The following is an 18,695-nucleotide window of genomic DNA, read 5'->3' on the forward strand; positions in this document are numbered from 1 at the left end:
GCGATCCTCCTACTTCTGTCTCCCCGGTGCTGGGATTAAAAACATGTGCCACCATGCCTGGCAAGAATAGTGTTTTTATTTTAAAGCTGACATTAGCTTGTAACATAAATTAGAATAAGCAATTGCTACTTTACTAAAATTAAATAATAAAACCTACTGTGAAAGATGATTCCAACTGCTAATGTGTATATATCTCGAACTACCTAGGGGATAAATCTCTGCAGACAAGTGTATGGAGCTTTTATATTAGGTCAACTGAGGTGAGACGATCCACCCTAACAGTAGGTGGTACCATTACCATTTCATGGTCTGGGTTCCCAGATTAAATAAAAAGAAGAAAGTGGACTGGATGTGGTGGCATATGCCTTTGATCCCAGCACTTGGGAGGCAGAGGTAGGAGGACTGCTGTGAGTTCAAGGCCAGCCTAAGGGTACATAGTGAATTTCAGGCAGAAATGTGGGCTAGAGAGATGGCTCAATGGTCAAAGGTGCTTGCTTACAAAGCCTGTGGGCCCCAGTTCAATTCCTTGGCACCCACATAAAGCAAGATGTCCAAAGTAGAACAAGCATTTGGAGTTTATTTGCTGAAGCAAGAGACCCTGACACCTCTCTCCCCCTTCCTCCTTACAAATAAATAAATAGAAACATTAAAAAAATGAAAAAGAAGAAGCCGGGCATGGTGGTGCCTGCCTTCAATTCCAGCACCCGGGAGGCAGAGGTAGGAGGATCACCGTAAATTCAAGGCCACCCTGAGACTACATAGTGAATGCCAGGTCAGCCTGGACTAGAGTGAAACTCTATCTCGAAAAACCAAAATAATAATAATAACAATAATAATGACTGGAGAGATAGCTTTGTGGTTAAGGTGCATGCCTGCGAAACCTAAGGATCCAGGTTCAATTCTCCAGGTCCCATGTAAGCCAGATGCACATGGTGGCGCATACATCTGGAGTTAGTTTGCAGTGGCTAGAGGCCTTGGTGTGCCCATTCTCACTTTCTCCCTCTCCCTCTCTAATAAATAAATATAAATAAATAAAATCCTTAAAAATAAAAAAGAAGAAAGTGAGCTGACTATTAGCAATCATTGCTCTCTACTTCCTTACTGTGAAGTGAATGTGGCCAGCTGCTTCATATTCATGCTACCATGCCTTCCTCCCCTTAGTGGACTATCCTTACAAACTGTAACTGAAACAAACCATTCTTCTTTAAGTTGTTTCTTGTCAGATACTTTGTTACATTGACAAGAAAAATAACTGGTGCATCTACTGATGCCCTCTAAGCTGGTTGTGAAGGCACACACCAGTAGGAAATTGCTAAAGAGGTTGAAGCAGAAGGATCAGAAGTTTGAAGCCAGCCTGGACTATGGGCATGTTGGCACACACCTTTAATCCTAGCACTTGGGAGGCAGAAGTAGGAGGATCACTGTGAGTTCAAGGATACCCTGAGATACATAGTATATTCTGGGTCAGCCTACGCTAGAATGAGACCCTGCCTCAAAAAAACAAAGAATAGGGCTGGAGACTTGGCTTAGCGGTTAAGTGTTTACCTGTGAAGCCTAAGGAGCCCGGTTCAAGGTTCAACTCCCCAGGACCCAAGTTAGCCAGTTGCACAAAAGGGCGCAAGCATCTGGAGTTTGTTTGCAGTGGCTGGAGGCCCTGATGCACCCATTCTCTCTCTCTGTCTGCCTCTTTCTCTCTGTGCCTGTCTCTCTCAAATAAATAAATACAAAAAAAAAAAAAACCCACAAAGAATAAAAAAAATAAAAGGGCTAGAGAAATGGCCCAGTGGTTAAAGGTGCCTGCTTGCCAAGTTTCATGGCCTGGGCTTGATTCCCCAGTACCCATGGAAAGCCAGATGCATAAAGTGGTGCATGCATTTAGAATTCGTTTGCAGTGGCAAGTGGCCCTGACATGCCCATTCTCTCTCTCATTCTGCCTGCCTCTTTCTCTCTGTCTCTCTCTAGAGGTCTCAAATAATAATAATAAAAGAATACTATCTTTGAGACTCTTCCCCCCTGCCCCCCGGCCCAAGTAGAGCCTTGACATGAAACTCTGTAGTCTCAGGCTGGCATCAAACTCACAACAATCCTCCTACCTCTGTCTCCTAAGTCAGATATTTTGTCACATTGACAAGGAAAATACTTACCACATCTGGCAATAATCTTTCATATTTTACAAAATTATTTGTAAGGAATGAGAGGGGTTGAGCATGCCATGGCCTCTTGCTGCTACAAATGAACTCCAGACACATGTGCCACTTTGTTCAACTGGCTGGCTTTGCAAGCAGCACCATTAACCACTGAGATCTCTCCCCAGTCCCAATTTTTTTTTTTTCCTAGTGAGACAAGAAAGAGACAGGGAGTGAACTGGCATGCTAAGGGCCTCAGCCACTGCAATTGAACTCAAGATACTTTTGCTACCTATTGGGCACGTGCAATCTTGTTCTTGCCTCATCTTTGTGTATCTGACTAAGATGGAACCTAGAAAGTCAAACATGGGTCCTTAGGCTTTGCAGGCAAGTGCCTTAACCACTAAGCCATCTCTCCAGCCCTCCAGCCCCAATCTTTGAAAATCTTTCAAACATTTGTATTAGAACAGAAAAATTTAATCAATTTCTGTTTATAAGCATATGACTTATTAAATTTATAGCTTATACATTTTTTTTTTTTTTGAAGTAGGGTCGCATTCTAGTCCAGGCTGACCTGGAATTCACTATGTAGTCTCAGGATGGCCTTGAACTCACAGTGATTCTCCTGCTGCTGCCTCCCAAGTGCTGGGATTAAAAGCATGCACCACCATACATGACTATGCAACAGCATTTTACTCACAACTCCTGCTACTATTCACCATACTTTAAACTGGTTACATGCTTTTTTTTTTTTTGAGGCAAGCTCAACAGACTGCCTTTTTTTTTATGCAAGAGGGAGAGAGAGAGAGAGAAAATTGGTATACTAGGGCCTCCAGCCACTGCAGCCAAACTCCAGATGCATGTGCCCCTTATGCACATGTGTGACCTTGCATGCTTGCATCACTGTGCATCTGGCTTATGTGGGACTTGGAGAGTTGAACATGTGTCCTTAGGCTTTGGAGGCAAGCTCTTTAACCACTAAGCCATCTCTCCAGCCCCTGGTTACATCCTGATATATGTGTATGCAGCCTAAAGAAATGCATCATAATTTGAGCATTAATTTTTAAGAATAACAGACAAAGCCAAGCATGGTGGTACATGCCTTTACACCTTTAATCCCAGCACTGGGGAAGTAGAGGTAGCAGGATCACTGTGAGTGACTATACAGTGAATTCCAGGTCAGCCTGGGCTAGAGCGAGACCCTACCTCAAAAAAAAAAAAAACAAAAAAAAAAACTTGTATAAAACTAAAGCATCAATTCTGACCACTTTCGCTTCTTAGCAAACATAACTGAGTGAAGATAATCTTTTTAATTTTTATTTATTTATTTATTTAAGAGCGACAGACAGAGAAAGAAAGAGGGAAGGAGAGAGACAGAGAGAGAGAGGGAGAGAATGGGCACACCAGGGCCTCCAGCTACAGCAAACAAACTCCAGATATATATGCCACCTTTGTGCATCTGGCTAATGTGGATACTTGGGAATGGAGCCTCAAACCAGGGTCCTTAGGCTTCACAGGTAAGTACTTAACACCGCTAAGCCATCTCTCCAGCCCTGAAGATAATCTTTAAAATTGAAAAGTAGCTAATCTAAAGTAACAGGGAATGATAGAAATATATCTGGTAATGGATCATAGCAAAACAACTTTAGTCTTGAAGTTTAGGTTATGTACAAGATAATGTACTCTACATGTATGAAATAATGAAACCTATCCTAATGAAGAATAATGATGTCAGGTGTGGTGGCACATGCCTTTAATCCCAACACTTGGGAGGCAGAGGTATGAGGACTGCCCTGAGTTCAAGTCCACCCTGAGACTACATAGTGAATTTCAGGTCAGCCCAGGCTAGAGCAAGAGCCTACCTTGAAAAACAAACAAACAAACAAATAAAAAGAATAATGGAACTAAGTAGCTACAAAAAGTTTTCCTAAAGCTAGCCAATCAGGTTTAACATACTTCTCTGGGAAAAAAAAAAAAAAATTGGCTCTTGGGGCTAGAGAAATGGCTCAGTAGTTAAAGGCATTTGCTTTCAAAGCCTGACAGCCTGGCTTCAATTCCCCATTGCCCACATAAAGCCAAATGCACAAAGTGGCAGATGTGTCTAGAGTTCATCTGGAGTTGCTGGAGGCCCTGGGACATTCCTTCTCATTTTCTATTTGTGACTATAAATAAAAACATAAATAAAATTTTAAAAATTGGTACTCACCATCCTGAGGAGATATTGGTCCAAAGATGATATATAGTAACCTTGCCTGATTCACCATTGGCCATGGTTTTAATATTCGTGTCAACCAAAAGGCAGTATCACTTTGATGTGACCAGTGATCAAGGAGTACATTCCTACAGAACAGTCTAATCCTTAACTCTAGTCTTCGGGCACTTCCTATGAAGACAGAGGTATTGTAAGTTATTTTTCTAGCAAGGTAGGTTGTATATTGGATAGTGATCAAAGCTAGATATTAAAGCCTCATTGTGCCAGGCATTGTGGTGCTTGCCTTTGATCCCAGCACTCAGGAAACAGAGGTAGGACTATGACTGTGAGTTCAAGGCCAGCCTGGAACTACAGAGTTCCAGGTCAGCCTGGGGCTAGAGTGAGACCCTACCGCAAAAAAAAAAAAAAAAAAAAAAAAAGAATAAAAAGGCTGGAGAGATGGCTTAGTGTATAAGGTGCTTGCCTGCAAAGCCAAAGGACCCAAGTTCAATTTCCCAGGACCCAGGTAAGCCAGATGCACATGGTAGTACATGCGTCTGGAGTTTGTTTGCAGTGGCTGAAGGCCCTGGCATGCCTCTCTCTCTCTTTCTGTCTCGCTTCTTCCTATTCTTTTTTGTTTTTTTGAGGTAGGGTCTCACTCTAGCCCAGGCTAACCTGGAATTCATATTGTAGTCTCAGGCTTAACTTGAACTCATAGAGATATTCCTCCTACCTTGGCCTCTTGAGTGCTGGAATTAAAGGTGTGCACCATCACACTTGGCTTGCTTGCTTGCTTTTGTTTTTCCTTCCTCCCTTCCTTCCTTCCTTCCTTCCTTCCTTCCTTCCTTCCTTCCTTCCTTCCTTCCTCCCTTCCTCCCTCCCTCCCTCCCTCCCTCCCTCCCTTCCTTCTTCTTCCCTCCCTTCTTCCCTTCCTCCTCCCTCTCTTCCTTCCTTTTTTTTTTTTTTTTTTTCAAGGTAGGGTCTCACTACCTCAGGCTGACCTGGAATTCACTATGTAGTCTCAGGGTGGCCTCAAACTCACGACGGTCCTCCTACTGAGATTAAAGGCATGTGCCACCACACCTGGCTCTAATTTTTTAAAATATTATTTATTTATTTATCTATCTGCAAGCAGAGAGAGAGGGAAGACAGACAGACAGAAATAATTGAGCACAGCTGGGCCCCAGAACTTAGAAGGCAGAGGTAGAAGGATCACCATGAGTTCGAGGCTACTCTGAGACTATATAGTGAATTCAAGTCAGCCTGAGCTAGAGTGAGACCCTACCTCAAAAATAACAAAAAATTTAAAATTTTTTTAAAAATTAAAAAAGAATGAGCACACGAGGGCTTCCAGCTGCTACAAATGAACTCCAGATGCATGCACTACTTCTTGCATCTGGCTTTACATGGATACTGGGGTATTGAATCCAGGTTGCTAAGCCTTGCAAGCAAGTGCCTTAACTGCTGAACCATCTCTCCAACCACATAATTTGTTATATGTATTTATTTATGTTTTTGTATTAAGATTCTCATTTTCATCATCTTCTCCTTGTTCTTTATTTTATTTTATTTATTTGAGAGACAGAGACAGAATGGGTGCACCAGAGCCTCTAGCTACTGCAAATGAACTCCAGACTCGTGTGCCACCTTGCACATCTGGCTTATATGGGTACTGAGAAATTAAACCTGGGTTATTAGGCTTTTCAGACAGATACTAAGTCATCTCTCTAGTCCTTATTTTTTTCAAATTTAATTTTGTTTTGTTTTGTTCTTTTGAAGTAAGTCTCACTCTCAAGCACACACTGACCTGGAATGCACTATATAGTCTCAGGTAGTCTCAGGCTGGCCTCAAACTCAAGGTCATCGTCTTACCTCTGCCTCCCAAGTTCTGGGATTAAAGATGTGTACCACCATGCCAGGTGAAATATTTTATTTGTTTATTTTTAATTTTTATTTATTTGAGAGAAAGAGGCAGAGAGAGAAAATGGGACCACCAGGGCCTCTAGCTACTGCCAATGAACTGCAGACGCATGTGCCACCTTGTGCATCTGGCTTACGTGGGTCCTGGAGAATTGAATATGGGTCCTTTGGCTTTTCAGGCAAGAGCCTTAATTAACCGTTAAGCCATCCCTCCAGCCCAGAATGTTTTTATTTTTATTTTTTAATTTTAATTTTTTGGTTTTTCAAGGTAGCGTCTCACTCTGGCTCAGGATGACCTAGAATTCACTATGTAGTCTCATGGTGGCCTTGAATTTACAGTGACCCACCTACTTCCCCCTTTGGAGTGCTGGGATTAAAGGCATGTGCCACCATGCCCAGCTGAAATGTTTTATTTATTTGTTTATTTATTTATTTATTTATTGGTTTTCTGAGGTAGGGTCTCACTCTAGCTCAGGCTGACCTGATTATTGTCTATAATGATGGAAGATGTAAAAAAAAGTTTAAGAAAAAGAAATTTACAGTAGCAAATACAGTAAATAAATCACCTAGCCTTTTCAAAACTTTATGTCTTGTTATATTTGTTTTAAGGTTTTTTTAAATTATTGTATATATGCCTGGCATTGTGGCACACACTTTTAATCCCATCATTTGGGAGGCAGATATAGGAGGATTATCATGGTTCACGGTCACCCTGAGATACATAGTGGATTCCAGGTCAGCCTAGACTAGAGCAAGATCCTACCTCAAAAAAATAACAACAAAAATTGTATTTATGATATGTTATGTACAGGTTTACATGGCACACATGTGGAGGTCTAAATAACCTCTGGGTGTTTGTCCTCTCTTTTAACTTTGCTTGAGATAGGGTCTCTTGTTTGCATTTACTACTTCATTTACCTAGTTTATGAAGTGTTGGGGATTGAACCCAGGGCTTTGTGAATGCTAGGTAAGCACTTGACCAATTGACCTACATCCCATCTCATCACAATTTTCTTTAAAATAATTTTTTGGAGGGGGGCTGGAGAGATGGCTTAGCACTTAAGGAGCTTGCCTGCTAAGCCTCAGAACCCATGTTCTACTCTCCAGATCCCAAGTTAGCCAGACATATAAAGGTGAGGCAAGAGCAAGGTCCCACATGCCCATTAGGTGACACAAGTGTCTGGAGTTTAAATGCAGTGGCTGAGGCCCTGGCACACCAATTCTCTCTCTTCTCTCTTTCTCTCTAAACTATTTTTTTAAAAAATAATTTTGGCCAGAAGCCAGATGTAGTGGCGCATGACTTTAATCCTAGCACTTGGGAGGCAGAGGTAGGAGGATCACCATGAGTTCAAGTCCACTCTGAGACTACAAGTGAATTCTAGGTCAGCCTGAGCCAGAGATATGACCTTAAAAAATGAAAAAAAAAAAAAAAAAAAAAGAACTGCCAGGGCATGGTGGCAGATGCTTTTAATCTCAGTATTTGGGAGCTAGAGGTAGGAGGATCACCATAAGTTCAGGCTACCCTGACACTACATAGTGAATTCCAGGTCATCCTGGGCTAGAGTGAGACCCTATCTCAAACCTCCCCCCAAAATCATAGTAATAATAATTTTGGGGCTAGGGAGATGAGTCAATGGTTAAGGCATTGGCCTGTAAACCTTAACAACCTGGGTTCAATTCCCCAGGACCCATGTAAAGCCAGATGCACAAAGTGGCACATGCATCTGGAGTTCATTTACAATGGCTACAGACCCTGTTGTGCCTGTTCTCTCTCTCTGCTTGCAAATAAATAAAAATATTTTAAAAATGTTTTGAACTCTGCCTTTATTCTACTTTAATCTCTATGTAATATTATCTGTAGATTGAAGTGGTTTTTTTTTACCTGGTTTGTTACAGACAACAGTCTGCATCCTGCGGGGAAGACTAGTCAACTCACATAAGAAGTTATAAACGCGATGGCATTCAAGTTCATCCCAACCTGCTGTTAAGGCCTGAAGAAAACAAAACAAAAGACATATTGCAGATACTCAGACCATTAAATCAGAACAGAAGTCACTATTTCCTAATGAACATTACTTTTTAGCACATGATCAAGGTGACATACAATTTTTATCCACAATGGATCTTTTCAAATTAATAAAAATTGCTAGCCAGGTGTGGTGGCACACACCTTTAATCCCAGCACTTGGGAGGCAGTGGCAGGAGGATCACTGTGAGTTCAAGGCCACCCTGAGACTATATAGGGAATCCCAGGTTAGCCTGGGATAGAGTGAAATCCTACCTTGAAAAACATATATATATATAGCATAGTTGGGCATGGTGGCTCACTCAGGAGGCTGAGCTTGGAAGATCTCTGTGCTGCATCCAGAAAACAAAACAAAACAAAAAAAATTGCATAATCATAGCCTAGAAATGTTCTAAAATCCAGTTTCTTTTGGGTTGGGAAAGGAGTATCTTTTTACAGAATCTATTTTTCTGATGTGCTGGGGAGTGAACTCAGGGCCTTGTACATGCTGGTCAAGCACTCTTCCACTATGTTACAGGTATTATTTTTCTGAAACAAGGCCTTACTGCAGACTAGGCTGACGCTGACCTGGAACTCACTCTGCAGATCAGACTGGCCTCAAACTCACAGTGATCCTTCTGTCTTAGACTTGTGAGAACAGGGATTAAAGGTGTGTGCTATCATGCCCAGTCCTGAGAACTTTGAAATGACACTTAAACCTTTACTTTGACAATGTAAGGAAAATTAAAGAAAGACCTAAACCCTAGAACATATTCTTTTTTGTTGTTGTTTATTTTTATGTATTTATTTATTTATTTGAGAATGACAGACAAAGAGGCAGAGAGACAGTGAGAGAATGGGCACGCCAAGGTCTCCAACCACTGCAAACAAACTCCAGATGCATGTGCCACCTTGTGCATCTGGCTTACATGGGTCCTGGGGAATTGACCCTTGAACTGGGGTCCTTAGACTTCACAGGCAAGTACTTAAACTGGGGTCCTTACGCTTCATAGGCAAGCACAGCCCTCTAAAAATATTCTTCAGCCTCTGACTCCCTGTGACTTAATTTCTGTTTGTTTGTTTGTTTGTTTGCTTGTTTAAGATTTATTTTTATTTCTTTGAGTCAGAGAGAGAGAGAGAGAGAGAATGGGCACTCCAGGGTCTCTAGCCACTATAAACAAAGTCCAGACACATGTGCCATGTTCATCTGTCTTACATGGGACCTGGAGAATCAAACCTGGGTTCTTAGACTTCACAGGCATGGGCCTTAACCACTAAGCAATATCTCCAGCCCTAGTTTCTGTTTTTGAGCAGGACCTAGCTATGCAGCCCAGGCTGGTCTGGCCTTAAACTCTTGACCCATTTGCCTCAGCCTCCTGAGTAATGGAACTGCAATTATATGCTGGTAGAACTTCCAAGACTCACTGTGCATGGTGGTGGCACATGCCTTTAATCCCAGTACTCAGGACGCAGAGGTAGAAGGATCACTATGAGTTCGAGGTCACCCTGAGAATACAGATCAGCCTGGGCTAGAGTGAGACCCTATCTTGAAAAACAATAAATAAATAATAAAGAACTTCCAGGACTCTACTACCTATAATTTATGATATTGTTTACAAATGATAATTATCTCATTTTAATGTGACAACTATATTTTATTTACAGATATGAACAATCACTAGGATAAAATTTAGTAATTATCTTTAGATATTTTACTTATTTTATACATATATATGTAGAGAGAGAGAAACAGGTAGAGAGAATGGGTGTTCCAGGGCCCCTATCTACTGTAAACAAATTCCAGATGCATGCACCCCCTTGTGTATCTGGCTTTATGTGGGTACTGGGGAATTAAACCTGGGTCCTTTTACTTTGCAGGCAAGTACCTTAATTGCTAAGTCATTACTCCAGCCCTAGTTATCTTTAAATATACTAAAATACACAGTCAAACATATTAAAAGGAGATTCAAGTAGTTAACAACTATATAATTAGATTTTTTTGTTGTTTGAGGTAGGGTCTCACTCTAGCACAGGCTGACCTGGAATTCAGTATGTAGTTTCAGGCTGGCCTTGAACTCATAGTGACCCTCCTACCTCTGCCTTCCAAGTGTTGGGATTAAAGGCGTGCACCACCATAACTGGCTCAATCACATAAGTTCTTAAAGTAATTAATTGGATTTCAATAATTTAAAAAATCAGTATTCAATTCTCAGTTCCAAAAAAAAAAAAAAAATCATTCTCTTTGGAAGGAGAGAAATTGGTAAACAGTAGACAGTGATTTTTTTTTTTTTTAATTCCTGGTAAAAGGAAATCAGTAAATGGGAAATATGACTGAGAAGGAGATGTCACTTTATACAGTTTGTACTGTATAAAGGTGGCCTTGAATGCACAGTGATTCTCCTACCTCTGCCTCCCGCGTGCTGGGATTAAAGGTGTGTACCACTACACCCAACTCAAGTTTGTACAATTTGAGTTTTACATGAAAATACATGTGTGTGTGTAATACTTATGGAAGATATAATATAAATGGAAAAATTAAAATTGGAAGCTTATTAGGAGACCCTAGAACTTAAGTGTGTAGGAGCTGATGGCTGGCAACCTGGGTTATATAGCACTTGATTCTCCCAGCTGCAGTGCCTGGGAGTTACTGTAAGAGCCTAGAGCCAAGCATGGTGGCCCACACCTTGAATCCCAGCACTTGGGAGACAGGTAGGAGAATAACTTTGAGTTTGAGACTAGCCTGGGATCAAAGAGTGAGTTCCAGGTCAGTCTGGCCTAGAGTGAGACCCTGCCTTGAAAACAAACTAATCCAAGAGTTTAAACTCAATATATTGCTAGGTTCATAATCATATGTATACATATACCACGTCTAATGGTTTCAATTGACTAGAGGCTGGGGATATAGCTCTGTGGCAGAATGCTGGTCTGGCATGCTCAAGGCCCAAATTCAATCTCAAGGGTTAGGGTTAGGGTTAAATTACTATTTGACAGAGGCCTTGACAAACATCTAGCATGGTCTCCTTCTTGTGTCTGTTTGCCTTTTTTCACCCAGGTTAGCTTCTCGAGTCCTTGTTCAACTCCCCCATGGCAATTCTTTCTTTCTCACTCTTGCATTAAAAAAAAAAAAAAAAAAAAAAAGGGCCGGAGGGGTGGCTTAGCAGTTAAGGCACTTGCCTGTGAAGTCTAAGGACCCAGGTTTGATTCTCCTGGTTCCATGTAAGCCAGATGCACATGGTGGCACATGCGTCTAGAGTTCGTTTGCAGTGGCTAGAGGCGTTGCCATGCCCATTCTCATTCTCTCTCTAATAAATAAGCAAATAAAAATAAAATCTTTATTCTTATTAAAAAAAAAGAAAAAAAAACAGGCATGGTGGCACATGCTTTTAATCCCAGCACTTGGGAGGCAGAGGTAGGAGGATTGCTGTGAGTTCAAGGCCACCCTGAGACTACATAGTGAATTCCAGGTCAGTCTGGGCTAGAGTAAGACCCAACCTCCAAAAAATAAAACATTAACAACAACAAAAGAATAATACACTCTTGGGCTGGGGAGATGGCTTAGCAGTTAAGGTGTTTGCTTGTGAAGCCAGAGGACCCAGGTTTGATTCCCCAGGACCTATGTAAGCCAGATGCACAAGGGGCACATGCATCTGCAGTTCGTTTGTAGTGGCTAGAGGCCCTGGCGTGCCCATTCTCTCTCTGTTTTTTTCTCTTCTCTCTCTTACTGCTTGCAAAAAAACAAATAAAATAAAGTAATATACTCTCACTGTCACTGGCCCTGGATATAGTGGCTCACACCTCTAATTCAGCACTTAGGAGGCTGAGATAGAAGGAGCACTAAGAGTTCATAGTCTGGGCTACAGAGTGAGTTCCAGCCTCAAATAAAAATCTCAAATATTTATAATTTTATTTTGCTTTAAGGTTATTATAACTTCTGGTAATCTATATATAAGGATAAATTCTATACTTGTTATCAGTTCAAAATATACTCATTTTCTTCCTTTATTAAATAATGTACCTGCAAAAACATGCCATAACATGATAATCCTAAACATTGCAGAGGAGTTGCACAGCCACTGAATTTAAAACAGGAAACCTGTAAAGAGAACAACTGTTATTCTTCATTTTCGGTGAATCTACACAATGATTTGGTCTTCAAATTAATAGAAACAGAAATAATTTTTTTCAATATATATTCTGATTAGCAATATGTAAACAAATACTTTGCCCTCAAGAAGTTCACATGTGGGCTGGAGAGATGGCTTAGCGGTTAAGCGCTTGCCTGTGAAGCTTAAGGACCCCGGTTCGAGGCTCGGTTCCCCAGGTCCCATGTTAGCCAGATGCACAAGGAGGCGCACGCATCTGGAGTTCGTTTGCAGAGGCTGGAAGCCCTGGCGCGCCCATTCTCTCTCTCTCCCTCTATCTGTCTTTCTCTCTGTGTCTGTCGCTCTCAAATAAATAAATAAATTAAAAAAAAAAAGAAGTTTACATGTTATTTAGGATAATAAGATGCACACATATGGAATTACTATGACAGGACTAGGAGCTGTGGCTCAGCGGCAGAGCAGTTGCCTAGCATGCTGGATGCCCTGACAGTGCGGGCGGGAAGGGAAAGAGGGAGGGAGGGAAGGAGAGAGAATGAAGTTATCACAATTCAGGGTAGAATATATGTGAATGTTAGAATACCAAATAAATACTATGTTGAAAAGTATGAAAACAGAAAAGATGAATTTGAGATGAGGAAATCTTACTGCTCATGCACATCTGTCATCTCAGCACTTGGAAGGCTCAGGTAGGAGGCCAGCAGTGAGTTCAGGGATAACCTGGGGCTACAGAGTGAGTTCCAGGTCAGCCTGGGCTACAGTGACACCCCAACTTGAAGAAAAAGAAAGCAAGCCAGGCGTAGTGGCGCAGCCTTTAATCCTAGCACTCAGGAGGCAGAGGCAGGTGGATCGCCATGAGTTCGAGACCACCCTGAGACTACAGAGTGAATTCCAGGTCAGCCTTGGCAAAAGTGAGACCCCCACCTTGAAAAACCAAAAAAAAAAAAAGAAAAGAAAGAACAAAAATGAATTAAAGATTCATATATAAGAAATGGAAAGCACTCATAAAGGAAACAACAGGGACAAGACTGTATGGAAATAGAATAAAAAATAGGGCTGGGGAGATGGCTTAGCAGTTAGAGCATTCGCTTGCAAAGCCAGAGAATCCCAGTTCGACTCTCTAGGACCCACATAAGCCAGATGCACAAGGGAGCACATGGATCTGGAGTTCATTTACAGTGGCTGGAGGCTCTAGCGAGCCCATTCTCTCTCTCTCTCTCTGCTTCTATCTCTCAAATAAATAAAAAAAATAAAGAAGAAATAATATTTATTAGGTAAGAACAATGTGAACAGCTTGCTTAGTTTCAAAGCAGTAGAAGTAAGGTCTCATTATCAGAACCCTAAATACCAGCTATGAACCTTGGACCTTATTTTGCTGAAATTGAGTAAACTCTGAAAGGTTTTTTTTTTTTTTTCTTTCCAAGGTAGGGTCTCATTCTAGCCCAGGCTGAGTGTGCCACTATGCCCAGCAACTTCTAACATTTTTCATTGAAATTGTGGCTATTGGGCTGGAGAGAGGGCTTAGTAGTCAAGACACTTGCCTGACATTATAGCTATGGGAATACTACTGTACTAGACTATATTTCTGTTGTTATATAATCTTCGAGTCCTTGATAAAGTATTCAAGTATCACTCATCATTTTTAGAAAAAAAAATTTGTTTATTTACTTGAGAGTGACAGACAGAGAAAGAGGCAGATAGAGAGAGAAAGAATGGGTGCGCCAGGGCCTCCAGCCACTGAAAACGAACTCCAGATGCATGCACCACCTTGTGCAGCTGGCTTATGTGGGTCCTGGAGGATCGAGCCTTGAACCAGGGTCCTTAGGCTTCACAGGCAAGTGCTTAAGCACTAAGCCAACTCTCCAGCCCCATTTTTTAGGACTAATTCATGAAATTCTTATAGTCTCAGGCTGGCCTTGAACTCATAATGATCTTCTTACCTCTGCCTCTAGGGTACTGAGATTAAAAGCATGCCCAACTAAGCCAAGCCTTTTTTTTTTTTTTTTTTTTTTTGGTAGGGTCTCACTCTAGACCAATCTGGGCTGGAATTCACTATGCAGACTCAGGCTGGCTTCAAACTCCTTCTACGTCTGCTTCCCGAGTGGTGGGATTAAAAGAGTGTGCTAACATGCCTGGCTTTTTTGTTTGTTTGTTTGTTTTTTAAGGTAGGGTCTTGCTCTAAGGCAGGTTGACCTGGAATTCACTATATAGTCTCAGGGTGGCCTCACAGCAATCTTCCGACCTCAGCCTCTGGGTGCTGGGATTAAAGGCATGTACCTGGCTTGGCTCAAGATATATTTAAGGTGAGTATATGACATTAGTAATAAATTAGCTTTACTGTAAACCAACATTGTGGACTAATTCAGAAGTATGATCTTACTTCTGAGAGTATCTTGTGAGTGTACTTTAGTCTTTCCTTAGTGGGTAGCAGCAACGTGCATCTTTTGAATAGTAGACCTAAGAAAATAAAGACACATAAGAAAAAAATGACAACAATGCAATTAATTTAAACTTATCAATATATTAATCAATATGTATCAATTATCAATACCAATATGTTATCAACATGTAAAATGTTCCCAGATAATCAAATATGGTTTACCAATGTGGACTACAATATAAATTTTCAAGAATATTTGTGAAGAATGATACAAAACAATTGTACTACGTGGTATTTACCAAGTGACTTTGATCTTTATGCAAGAGGCTTTGGCATAGCATCTTGCAAAAAATTATGATACACCTAGGTACATTTTTTTAGCTGGGCATGGCGATGCATGCCTTTAATCCCAGCACTCAAGAGACAGAAGTAGGAGGATCACTGTGAGATCAAGGCCACCCTGAGACTACATAGTCGAATTCTGGGTCAGCCTGGGCTAGAGCGAGACCCTATCTTCAAAACAAAACAAAACAAAATTTAAATTTTACTTATTGAGAGACAGAGAGGAAGATAGAAACAAAGAGAGAGAGAGAGAAAATGGATGCACCAGGGCCTCCACTGAAAATGAATTCCAGATGCATGCACCACCTTGTGCATCTGGCTTATGTGGTTACTGAGAAATCAAACTTGGGTCCTTGGGTTTCTCAAGCAAGCACTTCAACCACTAAGCCTTCTCTCCAGCCCAAATTTTTTTTTTTTTTTTTTTTTGGCTTTTTGAGGTAGGGTCTCGCTCTAGCTCAGGCTGACCTGTAATTTACTATGTAGTCTCAGAGTGGTCTTGAACTCTCAGCAATTCTCCTACCTCTGCCTCCCAGGTGCTGGGGTTAAAGGCATGTGCTACCATGCTTGATGCTTAAAAATATTTTAGAACCATATCAATTTCTCAAAAAGATGATTAAAAAAAAAAAGGCATGGTGGTGCATGCTTTTAATCCCAGCACTCAGGAGGCAGAGGTAGGGAATTGCCATGGGTTCGAGGTCACTCTAAGAGTACATAATGATTTTTGGATCAGCCCTGGCTAGAGCAAGACCCTACCTCAAAAAAAAAAAAAAAAAGATGATTTATAGCAATAGGAAGTATATGATTTACTTCCCCTATTAAATATTCTGATTTCAGGGCTGGAGGGATGGCTTAGCAGTTAAGATGTCTGTAAAGCCAAAGGATCCCAGTTCAATTCTCCAGGACCCACATAAGCCAGATGCACAAGGGAATGCCTGCATCTGGAGTTCGTTTGCAGTAGCTGGTGGCCTTGGTATACCCATTCTCTCTCTTTCCCTCTTTATCTCAAATAAGTAAATAAAATGTATTTTAAAAAATTAATATTCTTATTTTGGGGCTGGAGAGATTGTTTAGTGATTAAGGTGCTTGCCTGCGAACCCTAAGGACTCTAGTTTGATTTCCCAGTAACCATGTAAGCCAGATGCACAAGGTGGTGCATGTATCTGAAGTTTGTTTGCAGTAGCTAGAGGCCTCAGTGTACCTATTCCCCCCTTTCTCTCAAATAAATGAACAAAATATTTTTCCAGGTGTGGTGGCACATGTCTTTAATCCCAGCACTCAGGAGGAACAGGTAAGAGGATCCTTGTGAGTTTGAGGCCACTTTGAGACTACATAGTTGGCTCTACTCTCCAGAACCCAGGTAAGCCAGATGCACAAGAGGGTGCATGCATCTGGAGTTCATATGCAGTGGCTGGAGGCCCTGGCACGCCCATTCTCTCTCTCAGATAAATAAATAATAAATAAATAAATAAGCTTGCTTTAGCTCTTAACAACAACAACAAAAAGCCGCTATGGTGGTGCACACCTTTAATCCCAGCACTTGCGAGGCAAAGGTAGAGAAGCACCATGATTTCGAGGCCACCCTAAGACTATGTAGTCAATTCCAGGTCAGCCTAAACTAAAGCAAGACTCTCTCTACCTTGTAAAACAAACAACAAAAAATTTTTTAATTTATTTTTATTGATGACTTTCATAATTATAGACAATAACCCATGATAATTCCCTCCCCACCCCACTTTCCCCTTTGCAACTCCACTCTCTGTTTTATCCCCTTCCCGTCTCAATGTCTCTCTTTTATTCTTTTATTTTTTAAATTTACTTTATTTTTTTTTTGTTTTTTCGAGGTAGGGTCTCGCTCTATCCCAGGCTGATCTGGAATTCACTCTGTAATCTCAGGGTAGCCTTGAACTCAAGGCAATTCTCCTACCTCTGCCTCCTAAAGGCTGGGATTAAAGGTGTGAGCCGCCATGTCTGGCTTTATTTACATATTAAAAAAATTTTTCTTAATTTAATTATATTTATTTGACACACAGAGATAGAAAGAGAGAATGGGGGTGTTAGCGCCTTCAGCCACTGTAAATGAACTCCAGATGCACGGGCCACTTTGTGCATCTCTTTTATTTTGATATTATCATCTTTTCCTCCTATGGTCTTTAGGTAGTGTCAGGCACTGCAAAGTCATGGATATCCAGGCCATTTTGTATCTGGAAGAGTGCATTGTAAGGAGTCCTATCCTTCCTTTGGCTCTTACATTCTTTCTGCCACCTCTTCTACAATGGACCCTGAGCCTTGGAAGGTGTAATACAGATGTTTCAGTATTGAGCAGTCCTCTGCCACTTCTCAGCACTATGGTGCCTAAAAATTTTTGTTTTTAGTATTCTGAGCCGGGTGTGGTGACACACGCCTTTAATCTCTGCACATGGGAGGCAGAGATAGGAGGATCACCAGGAGTTCAGGCTAGCCTGAGACTACACAGTGAATTCCAGGTCAGCATGAGTTAGAGTGAAACTCTCCCTCAAAAAACCAAAACAGAAAAAAATAATAATAAAACATTCCTGTAAGAGCAAATGTCCTCAAATATATATATATATATATACATATATATATATATACACACACACATACACATTGTAAGGAAATATATACTTGAATATCATTTTTTCCTAATTTTGTCTTCTTTGCATATTTTTTTTCTTTTTTGAGGTAGGGTCTCACTGTAACCCAGACTGACCTGAAACTCACTCTATCCTAGGATGGTTTGGAACTCACAGCAATCCTAACTCTGCCTCTGAGTGCTGGGTTAAAAGACATGCACCACCACACCCGGCTCTGCATTTACTTTTTTACATAATATAGTAATTATGCAATTCTGAAGAATCTATAGGAATTAAACTTAATTTTAGAAGTTGCCATTTTGAGGTAACATATGACCAAAATTGAATTTTAAACATAAACTCTCATCATTTTTATGTATAAAAGGATATTTTCAGTGTTTGTTTAAGGCTAAGTTCTTTTCATATTTTGGCATGTCATAGCCAGGACTGAAAGCTAAAATTCCATGTTGGTTGCCTTTTCTGCTGTAAAACTCCTATTGCTAAGAGTTGTAGTTTATCATAAACCTTATATTGCTAATTTTTTTTCTTTAAAACACAGGTTTTTTAGAGACCAATTTCTTTAAGTTCTTCCCACTAAAATAAGAGTCGGATATAACATTCCTTTCCAGGCTAGCCATCTGCTCTGTTCTGTGTAAAAATGCAAACTAAAATTTATAATTTTCAAAGTGTAGGATTCTGACGGGTTTTTTTTTTTATTTAATTTTTTTGGTTTTTTGAGGTAGGATCTCACTCTAGCCCAGGGTGACCTGAAATTCACTACATAATCTCAAGGTGGCCTTGAACTCACAGAGATCCTCCTACCTCTGTCTCTTGAGTGCTGAGATTAAAGGTATGTGCCACCATACTGGACCTGACCATGTTATTTTAATAGCTGAAAATAGGAACTGATTAGATAGGAATGACAACATGAAAAAATGGTAAGTGCATCAACTATTTACCAAAAGAATAAAAAACCCAGGCATGGTGGCTCATGTCTTTAATCCCAGCACTTGTGAGGTTGAAATAGGAATGTTGTCATG

General features: G+C 40.7%; 1 protein-coding gene across 1 annotated transcript in view; it reads right to left on the bottom strand.

The window, feature by feature from the left end:
* Fbxo47 (F-box protein 47) overlaps positions 1–18,695 on the bottom strand; it is a 40,455-nt gene that overhangs the window by 11,957 nt on the left and 9,803 nt on the right. Inside the window, exons 3-6 of the mRNA XM_045157880.1 lie at positions 14,723–14,799; positions 12,258–12,335; positions 8,120–8,228; positions 4,333–4,509 (exon numbers count right to left, since the gene is read on the bottom strand). Of these exons, the coding sequence (XP_045013815.1) occupies positions 4,333–4,509; positions 8,120–8,228; positions 12,258–12,335; positions 14,723–14,799 (441 nt within the window). The remainder of the gene's footprint in view (positions 1–4,332; positions 4,510–8,119; positions 8,229–12,257; positions 12,336–14,722; positions 14,800–18,695) is intronic.

Source organism: Jaculus jaculus, chromosome 9, assembly GCF_020740685.1.
Source record: "Jaculus jaculus isolate mJacJac1 chromosome 9, mJacJac1.mat.Y.cur, whole genome shotgun sequence".
Taxonomy (NCBI): Eukaryota; Metazoa; Chordata; class Mammalia; order Rodentia; family Dipodidae; genus Jaculus; species Jaculus jaculus.